This window comes from Heterodontus francisci, chromosome 36 (assembly GCF_036365525.1).
Source record: "Heterodontus francisci isolate sHetFra1 chromosome 36, sHetFra1.hap1, whole genome shotgun sequence".
In the NCBI taxonomy this organism is placed as follows: domain Eukaryota; kingdom Metazoa; phylum Chordata; class Chondrichthyes; order Heterodontiformes; family Heterodontidae; genus Heterodontus; species Heterodontus francisci.
Window position 1 is genome coordinate 52366838 of NC_090406.1, and position 26818 is coordinate 52393655.

Below are 26818 nucleotides of genomic sequence, written 5' to 3' on the forward strand. Positions count from 1 at the left end.
TCTCTCTCCTCCTCCCGCCCCCCACACTCCCCCCTCTCTCCTCCCTCCCCCCCCCCACACTCCCCCCTCTCTCCTCCTCCCCCCCCCCCACACTCCCCCCTCTCTCCTCCTCCCCCCCCCCACACTCCCCCCTCTCTCCTCCCCCCCACACTCCCTCCTCCCCCCACACTCCCCCCTCCCCCCCACACTCCCTCTCTCCTCCCCCCCACACTCCCCTCTCTCCTCCCCCCACTCCCCTCTCTCCTCCCCCCCACACTCCCCTCTCTCCTCCCCCCACTCCCCCTCCCCCCTCCCCCCCACTCCCCCTCCGACTCCCCACACTCCCCTCCTCCCCCCCCCCCGACTCCCACACTCCCCCCCTCCCCCCCCCGACTCCCCACTCCCCCCTCACTCCCCCCCTCTCTCCTCCCCTCCCCCACACTCCCCCCTCTCTCCTCCCCCCCACACTCCCCCCTCCCCCCCTCACCTCCCCTCCCCCCCTCCCCCCACACTCCCCTCCCCCCTCCCCCCCACACTCCCCTCCCTCCCTCCTCCCCCCCACACTCCCCCCTCCCCCCCCCGACCCCACACCCCTCCTCCCCCCCCCCGACCCCACACCCCCCTCCCTCCCCCCGACTCCCACACTCCCCCCTCCCCCCCCCGACTCCCCACACTCCTCCCTCCCCCCCCCTCCCCTCCCCCCACACTCCCCCTCCCCGCTCCTCCCCTCCCCCCACACTCCCCCCTCTCTCCTCCCCTCCCCCACACTCCCCCCTCTCTCCTCCCCTCCCCCCACACTCCCCCTCTCTCCTCCCCTCCCCCCACACTCCCCCCTCTCTCCTCCCCTCCCCCCACACTCCCCCCTCTCTCCTCCCCTCCCCCCACACTCCCCCCTCTCTCCTCCCCTCCCCCCACACTCCCCCCTCTCTCCTCCCCTCCCCCCACACTCCCCCCTCTCTCCTCCCCTCCCCCCACACTCCCCCCTCTCTCCTCCCTCCCCCCACACTCCCCCCTCTCTCCTCCCCTCCCCCACACTCCCCCCTCTCTCCTCCCCTCCCCCCACACTCCCCCCTCCCCCCACACTCCCCCCTCTCCTCCTCCCCTCCCCCCACACTCCCCCCTCCCCCTCCCCTCTCCCTCCCCCACACTCCCCCCTCCCCCCTCCCCTCCCCCCTCCCCCCTCCCCTCCCCCTCTCTCCTCCCCTCCCCCCTCCCCTCCCCCCTCTCTCCTCCCTCCCCTCACCCCCTCTCTCCTCCCCTCCCCCCACACTCCCCCCTCTCTCCTCCCCTCCCCCCACACTCCCCCCTCTCTCCTCCCCTCCCCCCACACTCCCCCCTCTCTCCTCCCCTCCCCCCACACTCCCCCTCTCTCCTCCCCTCCCCCCACACTCCCCCCTCTCTCCTCCCCTCCCCCCACACTCCCCCCTCTCTCCTCCCCTCCCCCCACACTCCCCCCTCTCTCCTCCCCTCCCCCCACACTCCCCTCTCTCTCCTCCCCTCCCCCCACACTCCCCCCTCTCTCCTCCCCTCCCCCCACACTCCCCCCTCTCTCCTCCCCTCCCCCCACACTCCCCCCTCTCTCCTCCCCTCCCCCCACACTCCCCCCTCTCTCCTCCCCTCCCCCCACACTCCCCCCTCCTCCTCCCCTCCTCCTCCCCTCCCCCCACACTCCCCCCTCTCTCCTCCCCTCCCCCCCCACACTCCCCCCACACTCCCCCCTCTCTCCTCCCCTCCCCCCACACTCCCCCCTCTCTCCTCCCCTCCCCCCACACTCCCCCCTCTCTCCTCCCCTCCCCCCACACTCCCCCCCTCACTCCCTCCCCTCCCCCCACACTCCCCCCTCTCTCCTCCCCTCCCCCCACACTCCCCCCCTCCCCCCCACACTCCCCCCTCCCCCCACCCTCCCCCCTCTCCCTCCCCCTCCCCCCACCCTCCCCCCTCTCTCCTCCCCTCCCCCCACCCTCCCCCCTCTCCCTCCCCTCCCCCCACCCACCCCCCTCTCTCCTCCCCTCCCCCCACCCTCCCCCCTCCCCCTCACCTCCCCCCACCCTCCCCCCCTCTCTCCTCCCCTCCCCCCACCCTCCCCCCTCTCTCCTCCCCTCCCCCCACCCTCCCCCCTCTCTCCTCCCCCTCCCCCCACACTCCCCCCCTCTCTCCTCCCCTCCCCCCACTCTCCCCCCTCCCCCCACCCTCCCCCCTCTCTCCTCCCCTCCCCCCACCCTCCCCCCCTCTCTCCTCCCCTCCCCCCACACTCCCCCTCCCTCCCCTCCCCCACACCCTCCCCCCCTCTCTCCTCCCCTCCCCCCACACCCTCCCCTCCCCCCTCCTCCTCCCCTCCCCCCCACCTCCCCCTCCCCCACCCTCCCCCCTCTCCACCCCTCCCCCCACCCTCCCCCTCCCCTCCCCCCACCCTCCCCCCACACTCCTCCCCTCCCCCCACCCCACCCCCTCTCTCCTCCCTCCCCCCACCCTCCCCCCTCACACCTCCCCTCCCCCCACCCTCCCCCCTCTCTCCTCCCCTCCCCCCACCCTCCCCCCTCTCTCCTCCCCTCCCCCCACCCTCCCCCCTCTCTCCTCCCCTCCCCCCACCCTCCCCCCCCTCCACCCCTCCCCCCACCCTCCCCCCCTCACTCCTCCCCTCCCCCCACCCTCCCCCCTCTCCTCCCCTCCCCCACCCTCCCCCCTCCCCTCCCCCACCCTCCCCCCACCCCTCCCCCCACCCTCCCCCTCTCTCCTCCCCTCCCCCCACCCTCCCCCCTCTCTCCTCCCCTCCCCCCACCCCCCCCCCTCACCTCCCCTCCCCCCACACACCCCCCTCACTCCTCCCCTCCCCCCACACTCCCCCCTCTCTCCACCCCCTCCCCCCACCACCCCCCTCCTCCTCCCCTCCCCCCCACACTCCCCCCTCCTCCTCCCCTCCCCCCACACTCCCCCCTCCTCACCCCCACCCCCCACACTCCCCCCACACCTCCCCTCCCCCCACACTCCCCCCTCTCCTCCCCTCCCCCCACACTCCCCCCCCCCACACTCCTCCCCTCCCCCCACACTCCCCCCTCCTCCTCCCCTCCCCCCACACTCCCCCCTCTCTCCTCCCCCCCCCACACTCCCCCCCTCCCTCCCCACCCCCCACCCTCCCCCCACACCCCCCTCTCTCCTCCCCTCCCCCCACACTCCCCCCTCTCTCCTCCCCTCCCCCACCCACCCCCCCTCCACTCCTCCCCTCCCCCCACCCTCCTCCCCTCCCCCCACCCTCCCCCTCTCTCCTCCCCCACCCCCCCTCTCTCCTCCCCTCCCCCCACCCTCCACCCCCTCCCCCACCCTCCCCCCTCTCCCTCCCCTCCCCCCACCCTCCCCCCCCTCTCTCCCCCCCCCCCACCCTCCCCCCACTCTCCTCCCCTCCCCCCACCCTCCCCCCTCACTCCTCCCCTCCCCCCACCCTCCCCCCTCTCTCCTCCCCTCCCCCCACCCTCCCCCTCTCTCCTCCCCTCCCCCCACCCTCCCCCCTCTCACCTCCCCCTCCCCCCCCACCTCCCCCCCACACTCCCCCCTCCCCCCCACACTCCCCTCCCCCCCCCCCCCACACTCCCTCCCCCTCCCCCCCACACTCCCCTCCTCCCTCCTCCCCCCCACACCTCCCCCCTCCCCCCCCCACCCCACACCCCCCCTCCCCCCCCCCACCCCACACCCCCCTCCCCCCCCCGACTCCCCCACACTCCCCCCTCCCCCCCCCACTCCCCACACTCCTCCCTCCCCCCCCGACCTCCTCCCCTCCCCCCACACTCCCCCCCACTCCTCCCCTCCCCCCACACTCCCCCCTCTCTCCTCCCCTCCCCCCACACTCCCCCCTCTCTCCTCCCCTCCCCCACACTCCCCCCTCTCTCCTCCCCTCCCCCCACACTCCCCCCTCTCTCCTCCCCTCCCCCCACACTCCCCCCTCTCTCCTCCCCTCCCCCCCACACCCCCCCCTCTCTCCTCCCCTCCCCCCACACTCCCCCCTCTCTCCTCCCCTCCCCCCACACTCCCCCCTCTCTCCTCCCCTCCCCCCACACTCCCCCCTCTCTCCCTCCCCTCCCCCCACACTCCCCCCTCTCTCCTCCCTCCCCCCACACTCCCCCCTCCCCCCACACTCCCCCCTCCCTCTCCCCTCCCCCCACACTCCCCCCTCCCCTCCCCCCTCCCCTCCTCCCCCCTCCCCCTCACCCCTCCCCCCCACACTCCCCCCTCCCCCCCTCCCCTCCCCCCACACTCCCCCCTCCCCCCTCCCCCCACCCCTCTCTCCCCCCTCCCCCCTCCCTCCCCCTCTCTCCCCCCTCCCCCCTCTCTCCTCCCCTCCCCCCACACTCCCCCCTCTCCTCCCCTCCCCCCACACTCCCCCCCTCTCCTCCTCCCTCCCCCCACACTCCCCCCTCTCTCCTCCCCTCCCCCCACACTCCCCCCTCTCTCCTCCCCTCCCCCCACACTCCCCCCTCTCTCCTCCCCTCCCCCCACACTCCCCCCTCTCTCCTCCCCTCCCCCCACACTCCCCCTCTCTCCTCCCCTCCCCCACACTCCCCCCTCTCTCCCTCCCCTCCCCCCACACTCCCCCCTCTCTCCTCCCCTCCCCCCACACTCCCCCCTCTCTCCTCCCCTCCCCCCACACTCCCCCCTCTCTCCTCCCCTCCCCCCACACTCCCCCCTCTCTCCTCCCCTCTCTCCTCCCCTCCCCCCACACTCCCCCCTCTCTCCTCCCCTCCCCCCACACTCCCCCCCTCCTCCTCCCCTCCCCCCACACTCCCCCCTCTCTCCTCCCCTCCCCCCACACTCCCCCCTCTCTCCTCCCCTCCCCCCACACTCCCCCCTCTCTCCTCCCCTCCCCCCACACTCCCCCCTCCCCCCCTCCCCTCCCCCCACCCTCCCCCCTCCTCCTCCCCTCCCCCCACCCTCCCCCCTCTCTCCTCCCCTCCCCCCACCCTCCCCCCTCTCTCCTCCCCTCCCCCCACCCACCCCCCACCCCCCCCACCCCCCCACCCCACCCACCCCCCACTCCTCCTCCCCTCCCCCCACCCACCCCCCTCTCTCCTCCCCACCCCCCACCCTCCCCCCCTCTCTCCACCCCTCCCCCCACCCTCCCCCTCACTCCTCCCCACCCCCCACCCACCACCCCTCCCCCCACCCCCCACCCCCCACCCACCCCCCCCACCTCCCCTCCCCCACCCCACCCCCCCACTCCTCCCCACCCCCCCCCACACCCCTCCCCTCCCCCCCACCCACCCCCCCTCTCCTCCCCACCCCCCACCCACCCCCCTCTCTCCTCCCCCACCCCCCACCCTCCACCCCTCCCCCCACCCTCCCCCCACCCTCCACCCCTCCCCCCTCACACCTCCCCTCCCCCCACCCACCACCCCTCCCCCCACCCACCCCCCCCACTCACCACCCCTCCCCCCACCCTCCCCCCCACTCTCCTCCCCACCCCCCACCCTCCCCCCTCTCACCTCCCCACCCCCCACCCTCCCCCCCTCTCCCCCCCACCCCCCACCCACCCCCCTCTCCCTCCCCTCCCCCCACCCACCCCCCCCTCTCCACCCCTCCCCCCACCCTCCCCCCCACTCCCTCCCCTCCCCCCACCCACCCCCCCCTCTCTCCTCCCCCACCCCCCACCCTCCCCCCTCACCACCCCACCCCCCCACCCCCCCCCACCACCACCCCACCCCCCACCACCCCCCACTCCCCCCCACCCCCCCTCCCCCACCCCCCACCCTCCCCCCCTCACACCTCCCCACCCCCCACCCTCCCCCCACTCACCTCCCCTCCCCCCACCCACCCCCCCTCACCCTCCCCTCCCCCCACACTCCCCCCCTCTCCTCCCCACCCCCCACACTCCCCCCCACTCCCTCCCCACCCCCCACACTCCCCCCTCTCTCCACCCCTCCCCCCACACACCCCCCCTCACCCTCCCCTCCCCCCACACTCCCCCCACCCCTCCCCACCCCCCACACTCCCCCCTCCTCCTCCCCCTCCCCCCACACTCCCCCCTCACTCCTCCCCTCCCCCCACACTCCCCCTCCTCCCCCCTCCCCCCACACACCCCCCTCTCACCCCCCTCCCCCCACACACCCCCCCTCCCCCCACACACCACCCCACCCCCCACACTCCCCCCTCCCCCCACACTCCCCCCCTCACCCCCCCTCCCCCCACACACCCCCTCTCACCTCCCCTCCCCCCACACTCCCCCCTCTCCCTCCCCTCCCCCCCACACTCCCCCCACACTCCCCCCTCTCTCCTCCCCTCCCCCCACACTCCCCCCTCCTCCTCCCCTCCCCCCACACTCCCCCTCACACCTCCCCTCCCCCCACACTCCCCCCTCTCACCTCCCCTCCCCCCACACTCCCCCCTCTCTCCTCCCCTCCCCCCACACTCCCCCCTCTCTCCCCCCCCCCCCACACTCCCCCCTCTCTCCTCCCCTCCCCCCACACTCCCCCCTCTCTCCTCCCCTCCCCCCACACTCCCCCCTCCCCCCACACTCCCCCCTCCCCCCACACTCCCCCCTCTCTCCTCCCCTCCCCCCACACTCCCCCCTCTCTCCTCCCCTCCCCCCACACTCCCCCTCTCTCCTCCCCCTCCCCCCACACTCCCCCCTCTCTCCTCCCCTCCCCCCACACTCCCCCCTCTCCCTCCCCTCCCCCCACACTCCCCCCTCTCTCCTCCCCTCCCCCCACACTCCCCCCTCCCCCCACACTCCCCCCTCTCTCCTCCCCTCCCCCCACACTCCCCCCTCTCTCCTCCCCTCCCCCCACACTCCCCCCTCTCTCCTCCCCTCCCCCCACACTCCCCCCTCTCTCCTCCCCTCCCCCCACACTCCCCCCTCTCTCCTCCCCTCCCCCCACACTCCCCCCTCTCTCCTCCCCTCCCCCCACACTCCCCCCTCTCTCCTCCCCTCCCCCCACACTCCCCCCTCTCTCCTCCCTCCCCTCCCCCCACACTCCCCCCTCTCTCCCTCCCCTCCCCTCCCCCACACTCCCCCCTCTCTCCTCCCCTCCCCCCACACTCCCCCCCTCTCTCCTCCCCTCCCCCCACACTCCCCCCTCTCTCCTCCCCTCCCCCCACACTCCCCCCTCCCTCCTCCCCTCCCCCCACACTCCCCCCTCTCTCCTCCCCTCCCCCCACACTCCCCCCTCTCTCCTCCCCTCCCCCCACACTCCCCCCTCTCTCCTCCCCTCCCCCCACACTCCCCCCTCTCTCCTCCCCTCCCCCCACACTCCCCCCTCTCTCCTCCCCTCCCCCCACACTCCCCCCCTCCCTCCTCCCCTCCCCCCACACTCCCCCTCCCCCCCCCACACTCCCCCCACTCCCCCCTCCCTCCTCCCCTCCCCCCACACTCCCCCTCCCCCCCCCACACTCCCCCCACTCCCCCCTCCCCCCACACTCCCCCCTCCCCCACACTCACCCCCCCCACACTCCCCCCTCCCCCCCCACACTCCCCCCTCCCCCCCCCACACTTCCCCCCCCCCACACTCCCCCCTCCCCTCCCCACACTCCCCCCTCTCTCCTCCCCACACTCCACTCCGCCCTCTATCCTCCCCCTCCCCCCCTCTCCTGCACCCTGCACCTTCTCTCTGCCCCGAAACACTCCCTCCCACTCTCTTCCCCCCCTCCCCCTCTCTCTTCACCCCCCTTCTCTCTGCCCCCACACTCACCCACCCTCTCTTACCCCCCCACACTCCCTCTTCTTTCTGCCCCCAAACACTCTCCCCACCCCACTCTCTTCCCGCTCCCCCTGCTCTCTTCCTCCTCTGCTGCCCCCACCACCCTCCCCTGCCGCCCCCACCACTCCCCCATCCTCCTCTGCCGCCCCCACCACTCCCCCATCCTCCTCTGCCGCCCCCACCACTCCCCCATCCTCCTCTGCCGCCCCCACCACTCCCCCATCCTCCTCTGCCGCCCCCACCACTCCCCCATCCCCATTTCCCCCTTCTCTGCCCCCCACTCCCCCCTCCACCTTCTCGCTGCCCCGAAACACTCCCTCCCACTCTCTTCCCCCATCCCCCTCTCTTCACCCCCCCCCACACTCCCTCTTCTTTCTGCCCCCAAAAACTCCCCCCCCCGCCGCCCCACACTCTTCCCTCCCCGCTCCCTATCCAGCCCCACCCACATCCCCCTCTCGTCCCCACATCCCTACCACCCCCATCCTCCTCTGTCGGCCCCCATCACTCCCCCATCCTCCTCTGCCGGCCCCCACCACTCCCCCATCCTCCTCTGCCGGCCCCCACCACTCCCCCCCATCCTCTTCTGCCACCCCCACCCTCCTCCCTCCCCCTGTCCCCATTTCCCCCTTCTCTGTCCCCACTCCCCCTCCTCTCTCCCCGTCCCCATTTCCCCCTTCTCTGCCCCCCACTCCCCCTCCTCTCTCCCCCGTCCCCATTTCCCCCATCTCTGCTCCCCATCTCCCCCTTCTCTGCCACCCACTCCCCCTCCTCTCTCCCCCGTCCCCATTTCCCCCTTCTCTGCCCCCCACTCCCCCTCCTCTCTCCCCGTCCCCATTTCCCCCTTCTCTGCCCCCCACTCCCCCTCCTCTCTCCCCTTCCCCATTTCCCCCTTCTCTGCCCCCCACTCCCCCTCCTCTCTCCCCTTCCCCATTTCCCCCTTCTCTACCCCCCACTCCCCCTCCTCTCTCCCCCGTCCCCATTTCCCCCTTCTCGGCCCCCCGCTCCCCATCCTCTCTCCCCCGTCCCCATTTCCCCCTTCTCTGCCCCCCACTCCCCCTCCTCTCTCATTCCCCACATCCATCCTCTCTGCCCTCTCTCCCCTCCACCCACCCACCCCCCCACTGCCTGCACCACTCCATCCCTGGCTCCCAATTTTCAGCTACGCCCAATATCCAATTCCCCCCCCACCCCACCCCCACCACAATATCCAATTCCCCCATCACCCCCCCCCCACAATATCCAATTCCCCCATCACCCCCCCCCCACCACAATATTCAATTCCCCCATCACCCCCCCCCACCACAATATCCAATTCCCCGCCACCCACCCCCCCCACCACAATATCCAATTCCCCGCCACCCACCCTGCCCCAACCACAATATCCAATTCCCCGCCACTACCCCCCCAACCACAATATCCAATTCCCCACCACCCACCCCCCCCAACCACAATAACCAATTCCCCGCCACACACCCCCCCCCACCACAATATCCCATTCCCCGCCACCCACCCCCCCCACCACAATATCCCATTCCCGCCACCCACCCAGCCCCACCACAATATCCCATTCCCCGCCACCCACCCAGCCCCACCACAATATCCCATTCCCCGCCACCCACCCAGCCCCACCACAATATCCCATTCCCCGCCACCCACCCAGCCCCACCACAATATCCCATTCCCTGCCACCCACCCCCCCCACCACAATATCCCATTCCCCGCCACCCACCCAGCCCCACCACAATATCCCATTCCCCGCCACCCACCTCCCCCCACACAATATCCCATTCCCCGCCACCCACCTCCCCCCACACAATATCCCATTCCCCGCCACCCACCTCCCCCCACACAATATCCCATTCCCCGCCACCCACAAACAATATCCAATTCCCCACCACCCCGCCCCCCCCCAAACAATATCCAATTCCCCGCCACCCCGCCCCCCCAAACAATATCCAATTCCCCGCCACCCCGCCACCCCCAAACAATATCCAATTCACCGCCACCCCCAGACAATATCCAATTCCCCGCCACCCCCCAAACAATATCCAATTCCCCGCCACCCCCCAAACAATATCAATTCCCCGCCACCCCCCAACAATATCCAATCCCCCGCCACCCCCAAACAATATCCAATCCCCCGCCACCCCCCAAACAATATCCAATTCCCCGCCACCCCCCCAAACAATATCCAATTCCCCGCCACCCCCCAAACAATATCCAATTCCCCGCCACCCCCCAAACAATATCCAATTCCCCGCCACCCCCAAACAATATCCAATTCCCCGCCACCCCCAAACAATATCCAATCCCCCGCCACCCCCCCAAACAATATCCAATTCCCCGCCACCCCCCCAAACAATATCCAATTCCCCGCCACCCCCCCAAACAATATCCAATTCCCCGCCACCCCCCCAAACAATATCCAATTCCCCGCCACCCCCCCAAACAATATCCAATTCCCCGCCACCCCCCCAAACAATATCCAATTCCCCGCCACCCCCCCCAAACAATATCCAATTCCCCGCCACCCCCCCCAAACAATATCCAATTCCCCGCCACCCCCCCAAACAATATCCAATTCCCCGCCACCCCCCCAAACAATATCCAATTCCCCGCCACCCCCCCAAACAATATCCAATTCCCCGCCACCCCCCCAAACAATATCCAATTCCCCGCCACCCCCCCAAACAATATCCAATTCCCCGCCACCCCCCCAAACAATATCCAATTCCCCGCCACCCCCCCAAACAATATCCAATTCCCCGCCACCCCCCCAAACAATATCCAATTCCCCGCCACCCCCCCCAAACAATATCCAATTCCCCGCCACCCCCCCAAACAATATCCAATTCCCCGCCACCCCCCCAAACAATATCCAATTCCCCGCCACCCCCCCAAACAATATCCAATTCCCCGCCACCCCCCCAAACAATATCCAATTCCCCGCCACCCCCCCAAACAATATCCAATTCCCCGCCACCCCCCCAAACAATATCCAATTCCCCGCCACCCCCCCAAACAATATCCAATTCCCCGCCACCCCGCCCCCCCAAACAATATCCAATTCCCCGCCACCCCGCCCCCCCAAACAATATCCAATTCCCCGCCACCCCGCCCCCCCAAACAATATCCAATTCCCCGCCACCCCCGCCCCCCCAAACAATATCCAATTCCCCGCCACCCCAAACAATATCCAATTCCCCGCCACCCCGCCCCCCCAAACAATATCCAATTCCCCGCCACCCCGCCCCCCCAAACAATATCCAATTCCCCGCCACCCCCGCCCCCCCAAACAATATCCAATTCCCCGCCACCCCGCCCCCCCAAACAATATCCAATTCCCCGCCACCCCGCCCCCCCAAACAATATCCAATTCCCCGCCACCCCGCCCCCCCCAAACAATATCCAATTCCCCGCCACCCCGCCCCCCCAAACAATATCCAATTCCCCGCCACCCCGCCCCCCCAAACAATATCCAATTCCCCGCCACCCCCCAACAATATCCAATTCCCCGCCACCCCCCCAATATCCAATTCCCCGCCACCCCCCCCAAACAATATCCAATTCCCCGCCACCCCCCCAATATCCAATTCCCCGCCACCCCCCCAAACAATATCCAATTCCCCGCCACCCCCCCAAACAATATCCAATTCCCCGCCACCCCCCAACAATATCCAATTCCCCGCCACCCCCCAACAATATCCAATTCCCCGCCACCCCCCCCAATATCCAATTCCCCGCCACCCCGCCCCCCCCCAATATCCAATTCCCCGCCACCCCGCCCCCCCCCCAATATCCAATTCCCCGCCACCCCGCCCCCCCCAATATCCAATTCCCCGCCCTCCCCAATATCCAATTCCCCGCCCCCCCCAATATCCAATTCCCCGCCACCCCGCCCCCCCCAATATCCAATTCCCCGCCACCCCCGCCCCCCCAATATCCAATTCCCCGCCACCCCCCCAATATCCAATTCCCCGCCACCCCCCAATATCCAATTCCCCGCCACCCCGCCCCCCCCCAATATCCAATTCCCCGCCACCCCCGCCCCCCCCCCCAATATCCAATTCCCCGCCCCCCCCAATATCCAATTCCACGCCCCGCCCCCCCCAATATCCAATTCCCCGCCCCCCCCCCAATATCCAATTACCCGCCCCGCCCCCCCCAATATCCAATTCCCCGCCCCCCCCCAATATCCAATTCCCCGCCCCCCCCCCCAATATCCAATTCCCCGCCCCCCCCAATATCCAATTCCCCGCCCCCCCCCAATATCCAATTCCCCGCCACCCCGCCCCCCCCAAACAATATCCAATTCCCCGCCACCCCGCCCCCCCCAAACAATATCCAATTCCCCGCCACCCCCGCCCCCCCCAAACAATATCCAATTCCCCGCCACCCCGCCCCCCCCAAACAATATCCAATTCCCCGCCACCCCGCCCCCCCCAAACAATATCCAATTCCCCGCCACCCCGCCCCCCCCAAACAATATCCAATTCCCCGCCACCCCGCCCCCCCCCAAACAATATCCAATTCCCCGCCACCCCCGCCCCCCCCAAACAATATCCAATTCCCCGCCACCCCGCCCCCCCCAAACAATATCCAATTCCCCGCCACCCCGCCCCCCCCAAACAATATCCAATTCCCCGCCACCCCGCCCCCCCCCAAACAATATCCAATTCCCCGCCACCCCGCCCCCCCCAAACAATATCCAATTCCCCGCCACCCCGCCCCCCCCAAACAATATCCAATTCCCCGCCACCCCGCCCCCCCCCAAACAATATCCAATTCCCCGCCACCCCGCCACCCCCAAACAATATCCAATTCCCCGCCACCCCGCCCCCCCCAAACAATATCCAATTCCCCGCCACCCCGCCCCCCCCAAACAATATCCAATTCCCCGCCACCCCGCCCCCCAAACAATATCCAATTCCCCGCCACCCCGCCCCCCCCCAAACAATATCCAATTCCCCGCCACCCCGCCCCCCCCAAACAATATCCAATTCCCCGCCACCCCGCCCCCCCAAACAATATCCAATTCCCCGCCACCCCCGCCCCCCCAAACAATATCCAATTCCCCGCCACCCCCAAACAATATCCAATTCCCCGCCACCCCGCCTCCCCCAAACAATATCCAATTCCCCGCCACCCCGCCCCCCCAAACAATATCCAATTCCCCGCCACCCCGCCCCCCCCAAACAATATCCAATTCCCCGCCACCCCGCCCCCCCCAAACAAGATCCAATTCCCCGCCCCCCCACAATATCCAATTCCTCCAACCCCCACCATTACCTTTCACCCCACCCCAATTTCCGCCACAATATATCCAATTCGCCCAACCACCTCATTACTGCCGCCCCCCAAATTCCTCCCACCGCCCCTATTCCCCCATCCCGGAACCAGCCGACAGGCTCCGACTCCAGTCCCGCCTCATACCGATAGTGGAGATGAAAGTGGTATTAAAGGCATCCTCGGAGAAGCGGAACAGGACGCAGGTTTTGCCGACGCCGCTATCCCCGATCAGCAGCAGTTTGAACAGATAGTCGTAGGTCTTCGCCATGGCCGCCTCCCGCGCCCAGCTCCGCCGGAAGTTCTGCCTCCCAGCTTCTCATTGGTCCGTGTTAGGCTGTCGACCACGCCCATTGGCCATCATAGCCCGTTACGCCTTCCAACGCTGTGTGGATTGGTCGTTACAGCTGTCAATCACTGACATCACAAGCCACCGCGCTCCCATTCGGTTTGACAACTGTTTCCGCCGGGAACCGTATGGTCGTGGCAGCTCCCGGTTCCACATTAACAAGCCCTACTGTAGGGCTCGACTACTCTTAGCTCTAGTTCCCACTTGCCTGGTTTCCTGTGCGCTGGTGATGAATGGGACTGGCAAGCGGCTTGGAGGACCAGGCCCGTCCTCCGAGAGCGCGGGAGTGGCGCCTCTTGTCTCCTGTGTGTGCGCTCCTTGTGCCCCACAGTGATTCCGGAAGTGAGGTCACAGCGAGGTGAGAATCCAGGGTGTTTGTGTGAAAGAAAACGGGGTCCAGTTGAGGGTGTGAGTACCACAGGCCGAGGCTTGGGCCTATTCCCAGAGCAGCTACGCCCCTCACATACTGTCTCGGCGCCAGCGAGGTCTCACAGACCAGAGGGGTCAATGAGAATTCCTTCTTCCCCCTAGAGTGAACATCTTCCCCCTCCCCCGGAGTGAAGGGTCAGTAATATCCCCCCCCCCCCACCTCCCCCAGAGTGGGGGGTCAGTAAGACCTCCCCCAGAGTGGGGGGTCAGTAAGACCTCCCCCAGAGTGGGGGGTTCAGTAAAACCTCCCCTCCCCCAGGGTGGGGGGTTCAGTAAAACCTCCCCTCCCCCAGGGTGGGGGGTTCAGTAAAACCTCCCCTCCCCCAGGGTGGGGGGTTCAGTAAACCCCCACCTCCCCCAGAGTGAGGGGTCAGTAAGACCTCTTTCCCCCCCCCCCCCCCCCCACCTCCCCCAGAGTGAGGGGTCAGTAAGACCTACACCCCCCCCACCTCCCCCAGAGTGAGGGGTCAGTAAGACCTTCTCCCCCTCCCCCTGACCTCCCCCAGAGTGAGGGGTCAGTAAGACCCCCTCCCCCAGAGTGAGGGGTCAGTAAGATCCCCCCACCACTCCCCCAGAGTGAGGGGTCAGTAAGATCCCCTCTCCCCCAGAGTGAGGAGGGGTCAATGAGAAACCCCTTCTCTCTTTCCTCCTTCAAGACCCTTTATAAACCAATTTTGTCGACCAGCTTTCGTCATTCCTCCTATTATCCCCTTCTTTGACGCGATGCCCATTTTTTTTGATTGCACCTCTGAGAACCACCTTTGAACGTTTTGTTCTATGTTAAAGGTGATTTGTCTAAGAAACATAACACATACATTGAAGTGTGCTGACAGTTTATTTTTCTGTAACACTTTGATACAAATATGGTAAATAAGGATGTTGACAGCATGTGTAATTCTTGTTCCTGCAGTGAGCTGTTTGTAGAAGAAAACATTCATATTGCAAAGCTGACAACAGGAAACTCCAGGGCAAACCGTTTGGGGAAAGGTTTGCTGAACAAACGACTCTGTATCACAGAAGCCATTACCATTTCTTTTCAAGATTTTGATATCTTTTGCACTGCAGGGCCCAGTTACATTCTTTGGTGCTCTGATGACAATGGAACCAGCAGCAGAATTACCAGAGATCCCACTTGCTTCCAGCTTAGAGCAAGAGCCCATGGGAAAGGCACCGCCTGCTGGTTTGGATGGTTCATGTCCTTCAATGTTCAATGGTATTATCCCAGAAAACAGCAGGGTGCCTTCAACTTCTGAGGTGAAAGGGCAGGAGGCTGCCCAGTGGACGGAGTGTCTGAATGCTGAACATTCCTGCTTTTCAGAGGAACTTAAGCTTGCTTTGCAAAGTGACCGGCAATTTGTGCGGAGCTACACTTACACGAGCGATGACTCTTCTAGTGTTGGTGATTCATCTCCATCTTCCAGCACAAACCTCGCTGAATCTGATGAACTATCATCAGAGAAGAATGAAGGGAGGATGACACTGTGGGCAGGAACCTACAGGTAGGAACGTCCAGCTCATCCAGCTTCACAAAACAGAGCAGGGTTAAAGGGCTGCAGATGGGATGGCTGGGAAACAGAATGGCAGGAAAACTGCATATGTCAGAGCTTAGTTCAACAGCAAACTCATCATCAAATGATGTGACTAGTTTACTTTGACAAATCCCATTATAAATGTGGCCTTTGGAATGTATACAGGAAAAAGTTGATTGAAAAATGTGACCATCCCTAATGTTGATTTTGTACTGACAGGAAGTGCACACAGATGTAATTGTTTTAGTCACATATGGAAACACAATCAATTTCCACCCACATTGTTTGTGGCAGCCCCCAAAAATGTACTGAACAGACTAATGTTGTGCTCACAAGGCAGCACATCTATTGCTGCTAATACCACTGTGAAATTGCTTTAATTCCATATTCACTGTTGTGCCAGGAGAACAGTTCTTATACTAGTCCTAGGGCAGTGGGTATGTACTCACACTTATACTAGGGGAGTGGGTTTTTTCCCCATTCATTCAGCGGATGTGAGTGTCGCTGGCAAGGCCAGCATTTATTGTCCATCCCTGTTGTCCTTGAGAAGATGGTAGTGAGCTGCCTTCTTGAACCACTGCAGGTACACCCACAGTGCTGTGAGAAGGGAGTTCTAAGTTTTTGACTCTGCAACAGTGAAGGGACAGCGATATACTTCCTTGTCAATATAGTGTGCATGGCTTGGAGGGGAATTTGCAGGTGGTGGTGCTCTCATGCGTCTGCTGTCCTTGTCCTATGTGCAAGAGGTTGCAGGTTTGGAAGGTGCTGTCGAAGAAGGCTTGGTGCATTGCTGCAGTGTATCTTGTAGATAGTACACACTGCTGCCACTGTGTGCCAGTGATAGAGGGAGTGAATGTTTGTAGATGGGGTGCCAATCAAGCGGCTGCTTTGTCCTGAATGGTGTTGAGGTTCTTGAGTGTTATTGGAGCTGCACCCATCCAGGCAAGTGGAGAGTATTCCATCACACTCCTGACTTGTGCCTTGTAGATAGTGGACAGGCTTTTGGGGAGTCAGGAGATGAGTTACTCGCCGCAGAATTCCCAGCTGCTGACCTGCTCTTGTAGTCACAGTATTTATGTGGCTGGTCCAGTTCAGTTTCTGGTCATTGGTAAGCCCCCCCAGGATGTTGATGATGGGGATTCAGCGATGTTAATATCATTGAATGTCAAAGGGAGGTGGTTAGATTCTCTATTGGAGATGGTCATTGCCTGACACTTGTGTGGCGCGAATGTTATTTGCCACTTATCAACCCAAGCCTGAATGTTGTCCAGGTCTTGCTACATGCAGGCACAGACTGTTTCAGTATCTGAGGAGCCGCAAATGGTGCTAAACACTGCAATCATCAGCGAACGTCCCCACTTCTGACCTAATGGAGGGAAGGTCATTGATGAAGCAGCTGGAGATGGTTGGGCATAGGACATTACCCTGAGGAACTCCTGCAGTGATATCCTTGGGCTGAGGTGATTGGCTTCCAAAAACCAAAACCATCTTCCTTTTGTGCTAGGTATGACTCCAACCAGTGGAAAGTTTTCCCCTATTCCCATTGACTCCAGTTTTTTTAGGGCTCCTTGATGATGCTGTACTCTGTCAAATGCTGCCTTGATGTCAAGAGCAGTCACTCTCATCTCACCTCTTGAGTTCAACTCTTTTGTCCATGTTTGAACCAAGGCTGCTGTAATGAGGTCAGGAGCTGAGTGGCTCTGGCAAAACCCAAACTGAGCGTCACTGAGCAAGTTATTGCTAAGCAAGTGCCACTTGATAGCATTGTCGATGACCACTTCCATATATTACCGATGATCGAGAGTAGACTGATGGAGTGGTAATTGCTGGATCGGATTTGTCCTTTTTGTGTACAGGACATATCTGGGCAATTTTCCACATTGCCGGGTAGACGCCAGTGTTGTAGCTGTACACGGCAAGTTCTGGAGCCACAGGTCTTCAGTACTATTGCCGGAATGTTGTCAGGGCCCATAGCCTTTGCAGTATCCAGTGCCTTCAGTCGTTTCTTGATATTATGTGGAGTGGATCGAATTGGCTGAGGACTGGCATCTGTGATGCTGAGGACCTCGAGGAAGCCGAGATGGATTATCCACTTTGCACTTCTGGCTGAAGATGGATGCAAATGCTTCAGCCTTGTCTTTTGCACTGATGTGCTGGGTTCCCCCATCATTGAGGGTGGGGATATTTGTGGAGACCACCTCTTCCTGTTAGTTGTTTCATTGTCCAACAGCATTCGTGACTGGATGTGGCAGGACTGCAGAGCTTAGATCTGAACTGTTAGTTTTGGGATTGCTTAGCTCTGTCTATCGCATGCTGCTCATGCTGTATGGCACGCAAGTAGTCCTAGGTTGTAGCTTCACCAAGTTGACACCTCATTTTGAGGTGTGCCTGATGCTCCTAGCATGCCTTCCTGCTCTCTTCATTGAGCCAGGTTTGATCCCTGGCTTGATGGTAATGGTAGAGTTGGGGATAGGCCATGAGGTTACAGATTGTGGTTGAATACAAATTCTGCTGCTGATGGCCTACAATGCCTCATGGATGTCCAGGTTTGCGTCGCTAGATCTGTTCAAAATGTGTCCCATTTAGCACGGTATCCACACAACACAATGGAGGGTATCCTCAATGTGAAGACGGTACTTCGTCTCCACAAGGACAGTGCAGTGGTCACTCCAACTGATACTGTTATGGGCAGATGCATCTGCGACAGGCAGATTGGTGAGGACGAGGTCAAGTATGTTTTTCCCTCTTGTTGGTTCCCTCACCAGCTGCCGCAGACCCAGTCTAACAGCTATGTCCTTTAAGACTCGGCCAGCTTGGTCAGTAGTGGTGCTACCGAGCCACTCTTGGTGATGGACATTGAAGTCCCCCACCCAGAGTACATTCTGCGTCCTTGCCACCCTCAGTGCTTCCTCCAAGTGCTGTTCAACATGGAGGAGTACTGACTCATCGGCTGAGGGAAGGTGGTAATTAGCAGAGGTTTCCTTGCCCATGTTTGACCTGAAACCATGAGACTTCATGGGATCCAAAGTCAATGTTGAGCACTCTGAGGTCAACTCCCTCCTGATTGTATACCACTTGCCACCTCCTCTGCTGGGTCTGTTCTGCCAGTGGGACAGGACATACCCAGGGAGTTGTGGGATTCCGCAGTTCTGTAGTTGGTGTCAGTCGATCCAGGATCAGTTGGTACAGAAAAACTAGTTTAAAATGTGCATATCATTCAAATCATGTTTTTACATGTTTGTGTATCAATGTATTTCTCAAATGATTGATATTTTACGAATTATGATGCGTTGCTGTACTCAGTAGCAGGTCTTTTTGTAAACCGGGGATGGAGATGGCAGTATTTGGGACATTCTGTAAGATATGATTCTGTGACTGTGACTATATCAGGCTGCTGCTTGACAAGTCTGTGGGACAGCTCTCCCGACTTTGGCACAAGTCCCCAGATGTTATTATGGAGGACTTTGCAGGGTCGACAGGGCTGGGTTTGCCGTTTTTGTTTCCAGTGCTTGGGTCGATGCCGGGTGGTCCATCCAGTTTTGTTCCTTATTGATTTTGTATGTACACGCGTACGCACATCTATATTCCTGCACATGTGCGTACCTAAACGCGCGCATGTGCATATATACGCACGCGTGTATAGACACACTTTGTTCTGCTTTGCCTGTAGCTACTATTCATCTTAAGCTGGCTTTCAACATTTTATTAAGCCTTTACTAGCCTAAATATCTAATACTACGTTATCTTGTCTTAGTAGCCTTGCTTGCCCATCTCACATGTGGGAACTCCAGGACACTTCTTGTGTCCTGGATAAGCATTTGTGCCAGATTTGTTATCAGTTGCAGAAGCTTGAGCTCTGGGTTTCGGAACATGAACAGCAGCTGGCGTCGCTGTGGTGCATCTGTGAGGTTGAGAGTTTCATGGATAGCACGTTAACAGAATAGGCAGGCAGAGGGGGATTAGGTGACCATCAGACAGTCAAGAAACTTGCAGGTCGTGCAAGGGGACCCCTGAGTGCATCTGACTGTCCAACTGCTATTAAGTTCTGAATACTGTGGAAAGTGATGGCTCATCTGGGGAGTGCAGCCAGAGCCAAGGCCATGGCATCACGGCTGTACAGGGTGGGGTGGGGGACAAGGAAGACTGGAAAAGTGGTCTTGATAAATTTGATAGTCAAGGGAATAGACAGGTGTTTCCTTGGCCGCAGATGTGAATTGAGGATGGTGTGTTGCCTCCCTGGTGTCAAGGATGTCACTAAACAGCTGCAGAGCACCCTGAGGGGAGAGGGTGAACAGTTGTGGTCCACGTTGGTACCAATGACCTAGGTAGGAAGAGGGATATGGTCCTGCAGAAAGAGTTAAGTGAGCTAGATAAGAAATCAGCAAGCAGGACCTCAAAAGTAGTAATCTCTGGATTACTCTCAGTACTGCACATGAGTGGGGATAAAAATAGGAGGATATTGCAGATGAAAAATACAGACAAGGACACAGCAACAACTTGCATTTATACAGCACCTTTAATGCAGTAAACTGCCCCAAGGTGCTTTACAGGAGCGATTATCAAACAAAACTTAACACTGAACCTAAGAGAGAGAGAGATATTATAACAGGTGACCAAAAACTGGTTAAAAAGTAGGTTTTAAGGAGCTTCTTAGAGGAGGAAAGAGGAGTAGAATGGCAGAGGGATTAAGGGAGGGATTTCCAGAGTTTCATCCCTCTGTAGTTGAATAACCCTCCCAGACAGCTAGAGAGACCAGACGTCTTGTATTTTTTCCCTCAAAGTCACGCCATTACAATGAGGGCCATTACATAATGAAAATCATCATCAGTAGCCAAGACTTGCAGATTGATAGGTTAATTGGCCATTATAAATTGCCCCTAGTATAGGTAGGTGTAAGGAAATATAGGGACAGGTGGGGATGTGGTAGGGATATGGGATTAGTGTAGGATTAGTATAAGTGGGTGGTTGATGGTCGGCACAGACTCGGTGGGCCGAAGGGCCTGTTTCAGTGCTGTATCTCTAAACTAAACTAAAACTAAAAACTAATGTGTGGCTGGAAAGATGGTGCAGGAGGGAAGGCTTTAGATTCCCGGGACACTGGGACCAGTTCTGGAGAAGGTGGGACCTGTAAAGGCGATGGGTTGCACCTGAACACAGCTGGGGACAAGTTTCTTTGTGGGGCTATTTGCTAGTGCGAATGGGAAGGGTTTAAACTAACATGGCAGGGGTTTGGGAACCAGGAGATAATACAAGAGAGGACCTCCAAGATGCACAGAGAATTGGAATAGACAGATAACACTGGAGTAGGAAAATGCAAAGTATTAAGTGGGTCAGAGTGAGAGTGTTAGACAGTACTAGAGAAGGGAGTAGTTCTGTATTAGATGGGAGTGAACTGAGAAGGACTACGAGGAATGCAAAGACAGGATTACAATGCATGTGTGTAAATTCACAGTGTGGTGAATAAGGTTGGTGAGCTACAAGCACAAACAGCAGTGTGGGAATATGCTGTGGTGGCAATAACGGAAACGTGGCTTAAAAATGATGAGGACTGGGCGCTTAATATACAAGGATATAAAGTGTTCAGAAAAGATAGAGAAGGAAAAAAGGGAGTTGGGGTGACAGTCCTGATTAGTGAAGACATTGCAGTGCTGGAAATGGAGGATGTTCTTGAAGGGGCAAGGACAGAATCCATTTGGTTAGAGTTGAGGAGCAAAAAGGGTAGGATCACATTAGTAGGGGTATTCTATAGACTCCAAATAGAGAGAGAGAAATAGAGGAAAAAATCCGAAGGGAAATCAGGGATGTGCAAGAACTATAGAGTGGTGATATTGAGGGATTTTATTTACCCAAATATCATTTGGGATAATTTTAGAGTAAAGGATAAGGAGGGGGAGGAATTTCTAAAATGTGTTCAGGTGAACTTCCTTGATCAGTATGTTCTCAGCCCAATTAGAAAAGAGGCATTGCTGGATCTCGTGCTGGGAAATGAGGTGGGTCCAAGTGGACCAAGTGTCTGTGCGGGAGCACTTGGGTGATAATTGTATCATAAGGTTTAGACCAATAATGCAGAAAGTCTAGATTGGAAGAGGGCTAATTTCAACTCGACAAGAAGGGATCTAGCCAGGGTAGTTTGGGATCAAAGACAGACAGGAAGAGCTGTATCGGAACAATGGGTTATCCTTCAGGAAGAGATGCTTCAGGTACAGGCTAGGAATATTCCAACAAGGGTAAAAGGTAGGGGAACCAAGAAGAGGGCTCTTTGGTTGACGAGGGAGGTAGAGATGATGAAACAAAAAAAGCAGGTATGATGCATGTCAGGTAAATTCTTCGTGAGAACCAGGCCATATACAATGAGTTTAGGGGGGAGGTCATAAACAATAAGTTGAGAGGGAAGGTGAAGAGAAAAATGAGACTGTCAAAAAGAGAGAATGTGAAAATAGAATGGCAGTCAAAATAAAAGGAAACTCAAAAATCTTCTAACGGCGTGTAAATAGTAAGCAAGTATTAAGAGGTGGAGTGGAGCTTATTAAGAACATAGAGAGTAAAGTATGCTTAAAGGCACAGGGCACGGCAGTTTTCACTAAGGAAATGAAGGCTGACGAAATATCAATAGGAGAGAGAGAGTAGAGGCAGTGGATAGGATAAAATTGAGCGGGGGCGGTACTAAAATGTCTGGCTGTGCTTAGTCACCTGGTCTGGATGGCTTGCATCCCAGGTTGCTTAAAAGACGTGTGGATGGAGATAGCGGAAGGGCTTGCCATAATCTTCCAATCTTCCCTGGATACAGCAGAGGTGCCAGAGGATTGGAGAGTGGGAAATGTGACATCTTAATTCAAGAAAGGGTGTAAGGACAGTCCTCGCAACTACAGGCCAGTTAGTTTAATATCAGTGCGGTTAGGAACAATAAGGAAAATATCAACAGACACTTAGAGAGGTTTGAGTTAATTAAGGATAACTAGCACAGATTTGTAAAAGGCAGATCATGCTCGACTAATCTGATAGAATTTTTGATGAAGCAACAGAGGATGTTGATGATGGGAATGTAGTGGATGCTGTTTATGTGGATTTTAAGAAAGCATTTGTTAAGGTACCACATAAAAGGCTAGTTAACAAAATTGAGGCTCAGGGAATAGGAGGGCCAGTATCCAATTGGATAAAAAATTGGCTTAAAAACAGAAAGCAGTGTGTAGTAGTAAATGGTTGCTTTTCGGACTGGAGGATGGTAGATAGTGGTGTACCCCAAGGGTCAGTGCTGGGACCACTGCTTTTTTGCCATATGTAATAACTTGGATCTTGGAATACAGAGTAGAATCTCAAAATTTGCTGATGACACCAAACTTTGAGGTGTGGCAAACAGTGAGAATGATCTGAACTGTCTGCAGCAGGACAAGGGCTAGCAGAATGGGCAGAGAAGGAGCAATGGAATTTAATACTGGCAACTGTGAAATTATGCATTTTGGCAGAAGGAATCGGGAGAGGTAATATATATTCAATGGCACCGTTCTAAAGAGTGTGCAGGAACAGAGGGCTCAGTGGGGTGCATGTGCATCGATCTTGGAAGATGGCAGGACATATTAAGAGAGTGTTTAGTGAAGCATATGAGATTGTGGCCTTCATAAATGGAGGCATTGAGTACAAAAGCAGGGAATCTGAAGCTGAATCTTTATAAAGCTCTGATTAGGCCCCAACTGGAGTATTGCGTCCAGTTCTGATCACCACACTTCAGGAAGGATGTGAGGATCCTTGAGCAGATGCAGAGGAGATTTACCAGAATGGTTCCGGGGTGGAAGATTATAGTTACAAGGTTAGGTCGGAAAAGCTGGCTTTGTTTTCCTTAGAAGAAAGTAGATTGAGGGGAGGTTTAATAGAAGTGTACAAGATTATGACAGGCTTAGAAAAGTTCAACAATGAAAAACTGTTCTCATTAACAAAAGGACTAGGGGGAATAGATTGAAAGTTTGGGCAAAAGATGCAGGAGGAATATGAGGAAACAAATTTTTAAACTACAGGTGGTAATGACCTGGAACTCACTGCCCACAAGGGTGGTGGAAGTGGAGACAATTTCAATGACTTCAAGAGGAGGTTAGATGCCTCACCTGAGAGAAATAGACTTGCAGGGCGACGGAGATCGAGCGGGGGAGTGGAAATGACTGCAATGGAGCCGTGGGTATGGACCCTCCTTTCTCCCTCCTTCCCCTTGCCCTCTCCCCCCCCCTCTGTTCCCCCCCTCTCTCCACCCTCACCCCCCTCTCCCCCCCCCCCTCTCCCCCCCCCCCCCCTCTCTCTCCCCCCCCCTCTCTCTCCCCCCCCCTCTCTCTCCCCCCCCTCTCTCTCCCCCCCCCTCTCTCTCCCCCCCCCTCTCTCTCCCCCCCCTCTCTCTCCCCCCCCCTCTCTCTCCCCCCCCCCTCTCTCTCCCCCCCCCTCTCTCTCCCCCCCCCCCTCTCCTCTCCCCCCCCCTCTCTCTCCCCCCCCCCCTCTCTCCCCCCCCCCCTCTCTCCCCCCCCCCTCTCTCCACCCCCCCCCTCTCATCCCCCCCCCTCTCTCCCCCCCCCCCTCTCTCCCCCCCCCCCCTCTCTCCCCCCCCCTCTCTCCCCCCCCTCTCTCCCCCCCCCCCTCTCCCCCCCCCCCTCTCTCCCCCCCCCCTCTCTCCCCCCCCCCCTCTCTCCCCCCCCCCCTCTCTCCCCCCCCCCTCTCTCCCCCCCCCCTCTCTCCCCCCCCCCTCTCTCCCCCCCCCTCTCTCCCCCCCCCTCTCTCCCCCCCCCTCTCTCCCCCCCCCCTCTCTCCCCCCCCCTCTCTCCCCCCCCCCTCTCTCCCCCCCTCTCCCCCCCCCTCTCTCCCCCCCCCTCTCTCCCCCCCCCTCTCTCCCCCCCCCCCTCTCTCCCCCCCCCCTCTCTCCCCCCCCCTCTCTCCCCCCCCCCCTCTCTCCCCCCCCCTCTCACCCCCCCTCTCTCCCCCCCCCTCTCTCCCCCCCCCCTCTCTCCCCCCCCCTCCTCCCCCCCCCTCTCTCCCCCCCCCCCCCTCTCTCCCCCCCCCCTCTCTCCCCCCCCCTCCTCTCCCCCCCCCCCTCTCTCCCCCCTACCTCTCTCTCCCCCCCCCCTCTCTCTCCCCCCACCCTCTCTCTCTCCCCCCCCCTCTCTCTCTCCCCCCCCCCTCTCTCTCCCCCCCCCCTCTCTCTCCCCCCCCCTCTCTCTCCCCCCCCCTCTCTCTCCCCCCCCCCTCTCTCTCCCCCCCCTCTCTCTCCCCCCCCCCTCTCTCTCCCCCCCCTCTCTCTCCCCCCCCCCTCTCTCTCCCCCCCCTCTCTCTCCCCCCCCCCTCTCTCTCCCCCCCCCTCTCTCTCCCCCCCCCCTCTCTCCCCCCCCTCTCTCTCCCCCCCCCACTCTCTCCCCCCCCCCTCTCTCCCCCCCCCCTCTCTCCCCCCCCACCCCCCTCTCCCCCCCCCTCTCTCCCCCCCCCCTCTCTCCCCCCCCTCTCTCCCCCCCCTCTCTCCCCCCCCTCTCTCCCCCCCCCTCTCTCCCCCCCCCTCTCTCCCCCCCCCGCTCTCCCCCCCCCGCCTCTCCCCCCCCCGCCTCTCCCCCCCCCGCCTCTCCCCCCCCCGCCTCTCCCCCCCCCCGCCTCTCCCCCCCCCCGCCTCTCCCCCCCCCGCCTCTCCCCCCCCCCCGCCTCTCCCCCCCCGCCTCTCCCCCCCCCGCCTCTCCCCCCCCCGCCTCTCCCCCCCCGCTCTCCCCCCCCGCCTTCCCCCCCACCCTCTCCCCCCCCCCCCTCTCCCCCCCCCCCCTCTCCCCCCCCCCCCTCTCTCCCCCCCCCCTCTCCCCCCCCCCCTCTCTCCCCCCCCCCTCTCTCCCCCCCCCTCTCTCCCCCCCCTCTCTCCCCCCCCTCTCTCCCCCCCTCTCTCCCCCCCCCTCTCTCCCCCCCCCTCTCCCCCCCCCCTCTCTCCCCCCCCCCCTCTCTCCCCCCCCCTCTCCCCCCCCCCCCTCTCCCTCCCCCCCCCCTCTCCCCGCCCCCCCCCTCTCCCCGCCCCCCCCCTCTCCCCGCCCCCCCCTCTCCCCGCCCCCCCCCTCTCCCCGCCCCCCCCCTCTCCCGCCCCCCCCCTCTCCCCGCCCCCCCCCTCTCCCGCCCCCCCCTCTCCCGCCCCCCCCCTCTCCCCGCCCCCCCCCTCTCCCCGCCCCCCCCCTCTCCCGCCCCCCCCCTCTCCCCGCCCCCCCCCTCTCCCCGCCCCCCCCCTCTCCCCGCCCCCCCCCTCTCCCCGCCCCCCCCCTCTCCCCGCCCCCCCCCTCTCCCCGCCCCCCCCCTCTCCCCGCCCCCCCCCTCTCCCCGCCCCCCCCTCTCCCCGCCCCCCCCTCTCTCCCCGCCCCCCCTCTCTCCCCGCCCCCCCCCTCTCCCCGCCCCCCCTCTCTCCCCGCCCCCCCTCTCTCCCCGCCCCCCCCCTCTCCCCGCCCCCCCCTCTCTCCCCGCCCCCCCTCTCTCCCCGCCCCCCCTCTCTCCCCGCCCCCCCTCTCTCCCCGCCCCCCCTCTCTCCCCGCCCCCCCTCTCTCCCCGCCCCCCCTCTCTCCCCGCCCCCCCTCTCTCCCCGCCCCCCCTCTCTCCCCGCCCCCCCTCTCTCCCCGCCCCCCCTCTCTCCCCGCCCCCCCCTCTCCCCGCCCCCCCTCTCTCCCCGCCCCCCCTCTCTCCCGCCCCCCCTCCCCTCTCCCCCGCCCCCCCTCTCTCCCCCGCCCCCCCTCTCTCCCCGCCCCCCCCTCTCTCCCCGCCCCCCCTCTCTCCCCGCCCCCCCTCTCTCCCCGCCCCCCCTCTCTCCCCGCCCCCCCTCTCTCCCCGCCCCCCCTCTCTCCCCGCCCCCCCTCTCTCCCCGCCCCCCCTCTCTCCCCGCCCCCCCTCTCTCCCCGCCCCCCCTCTCTCCCCGCCCCCCCCTCTCTCCCCGCCCCCCCTCTCTCCCCGCCCCCCCTCTCTCCCCGCCCCCCCTCTCTCCCCGCCCCCCCTCTCTCCCGCCCCCCCCTCTCTCCCCGCCCCCCCCTCTCTCCCGCCCCCCCTCTCTCCCCGCCCCCCCTCTCTCCCCGCCCCCCCTCTCTCCCCGCCCCCCCTCTCTCCCCGCCCCCCCTCTCTCCCCGCCCCCCCTCTCTCCCCGCCCCCCCTCTCTCCCCCGCCCCCCCTCTCTCCCCGCCCCCCCCTCTCTCCCCGCCCCCCCTCTCTCCCCGCCCCCCCCTCTCTCCCCGCCCCCCCTCTCTCCCCGCCCCCCCTCTCTCCCCGCCCCCCCTCTCTCCCCGCCCCCCCTCTCTCCCCGCCCCCCCTCTCTCCCCGCCCCCCCTCTCTCCCCCGCCCCCCTCTCTCCCCGCCCCCCCTCTCCCCGCCCCCCCTCTCTCCCCCCGCCCCCCCTCTCTCCCCGCCCCCCCTCTCTCCCCGCCCCCCCTCTCTCCCCGCCCCCCCCTCTCTCCCCGCCCCCCCTCTCTCCCCCGCCCCCCCTCTCTCCCCGCCCCCCCTCTCTCCCCGCCCCCCCCTCTCTCCCGCCCCCCCTCTCTCCCCGCCCCCCCTCTCTCCCCGCCCCCCCTCTCTCCCCGCCCCCCTCTCTCCCC

General features: G+C 62.8%; 2 protein-coding genes across 5 annotated transcripts in view; one reads left to right on the forward strand and one right to left on the reverse strand.

Annotated features, from left to right (window-relative positions):
• The window catches only part of rab8a (RAB8A, member RAS oncogene family), a 64978-nt gene extending 51365 nt beyond the window's left edge, over positions 1-13613 (reverse strand). The window contains exon 1 of the mRNA XM_068016699.1: positions 13095-13613. Coding sequence (XP_067872800.1) covers positions 13095-13218 — 124 coding nt within the window. The 5' untranslated portion in view covers positions 13219-13613. The remainder of the gene's footprint in view (positions 1-13094) is intronic.
• The window catches only part of LOC137351822 (E3 ubiquitin-protein ligase arkadia-C-like), a 109485-nt gene continuing 96051 nt past the window's right edge, over positions 13385-26818 (forward strand). The window contains exons 1-2 of one of the 4 annotated variants that reach the window (XM_068016698.1): positions 13385-13654; positions 14636-15224. In XM_068016698.1, coding sequence (XP_067872799.1) covers positions 14818-15224 — 407 coding nt within the window. In that variant the 5' untranslated portion in view covers positions 13385-13654; positions 14636-14817. Of the gene's footprint in view, positions 13705-14196; positions 14512-14635; positions 15225-26818 lie in introns of those variants that run through there. The other 3 variants (XM_068016695.1, XM_068016696.1, XM_068016697.1) reach the window with 3 other exon arrangements.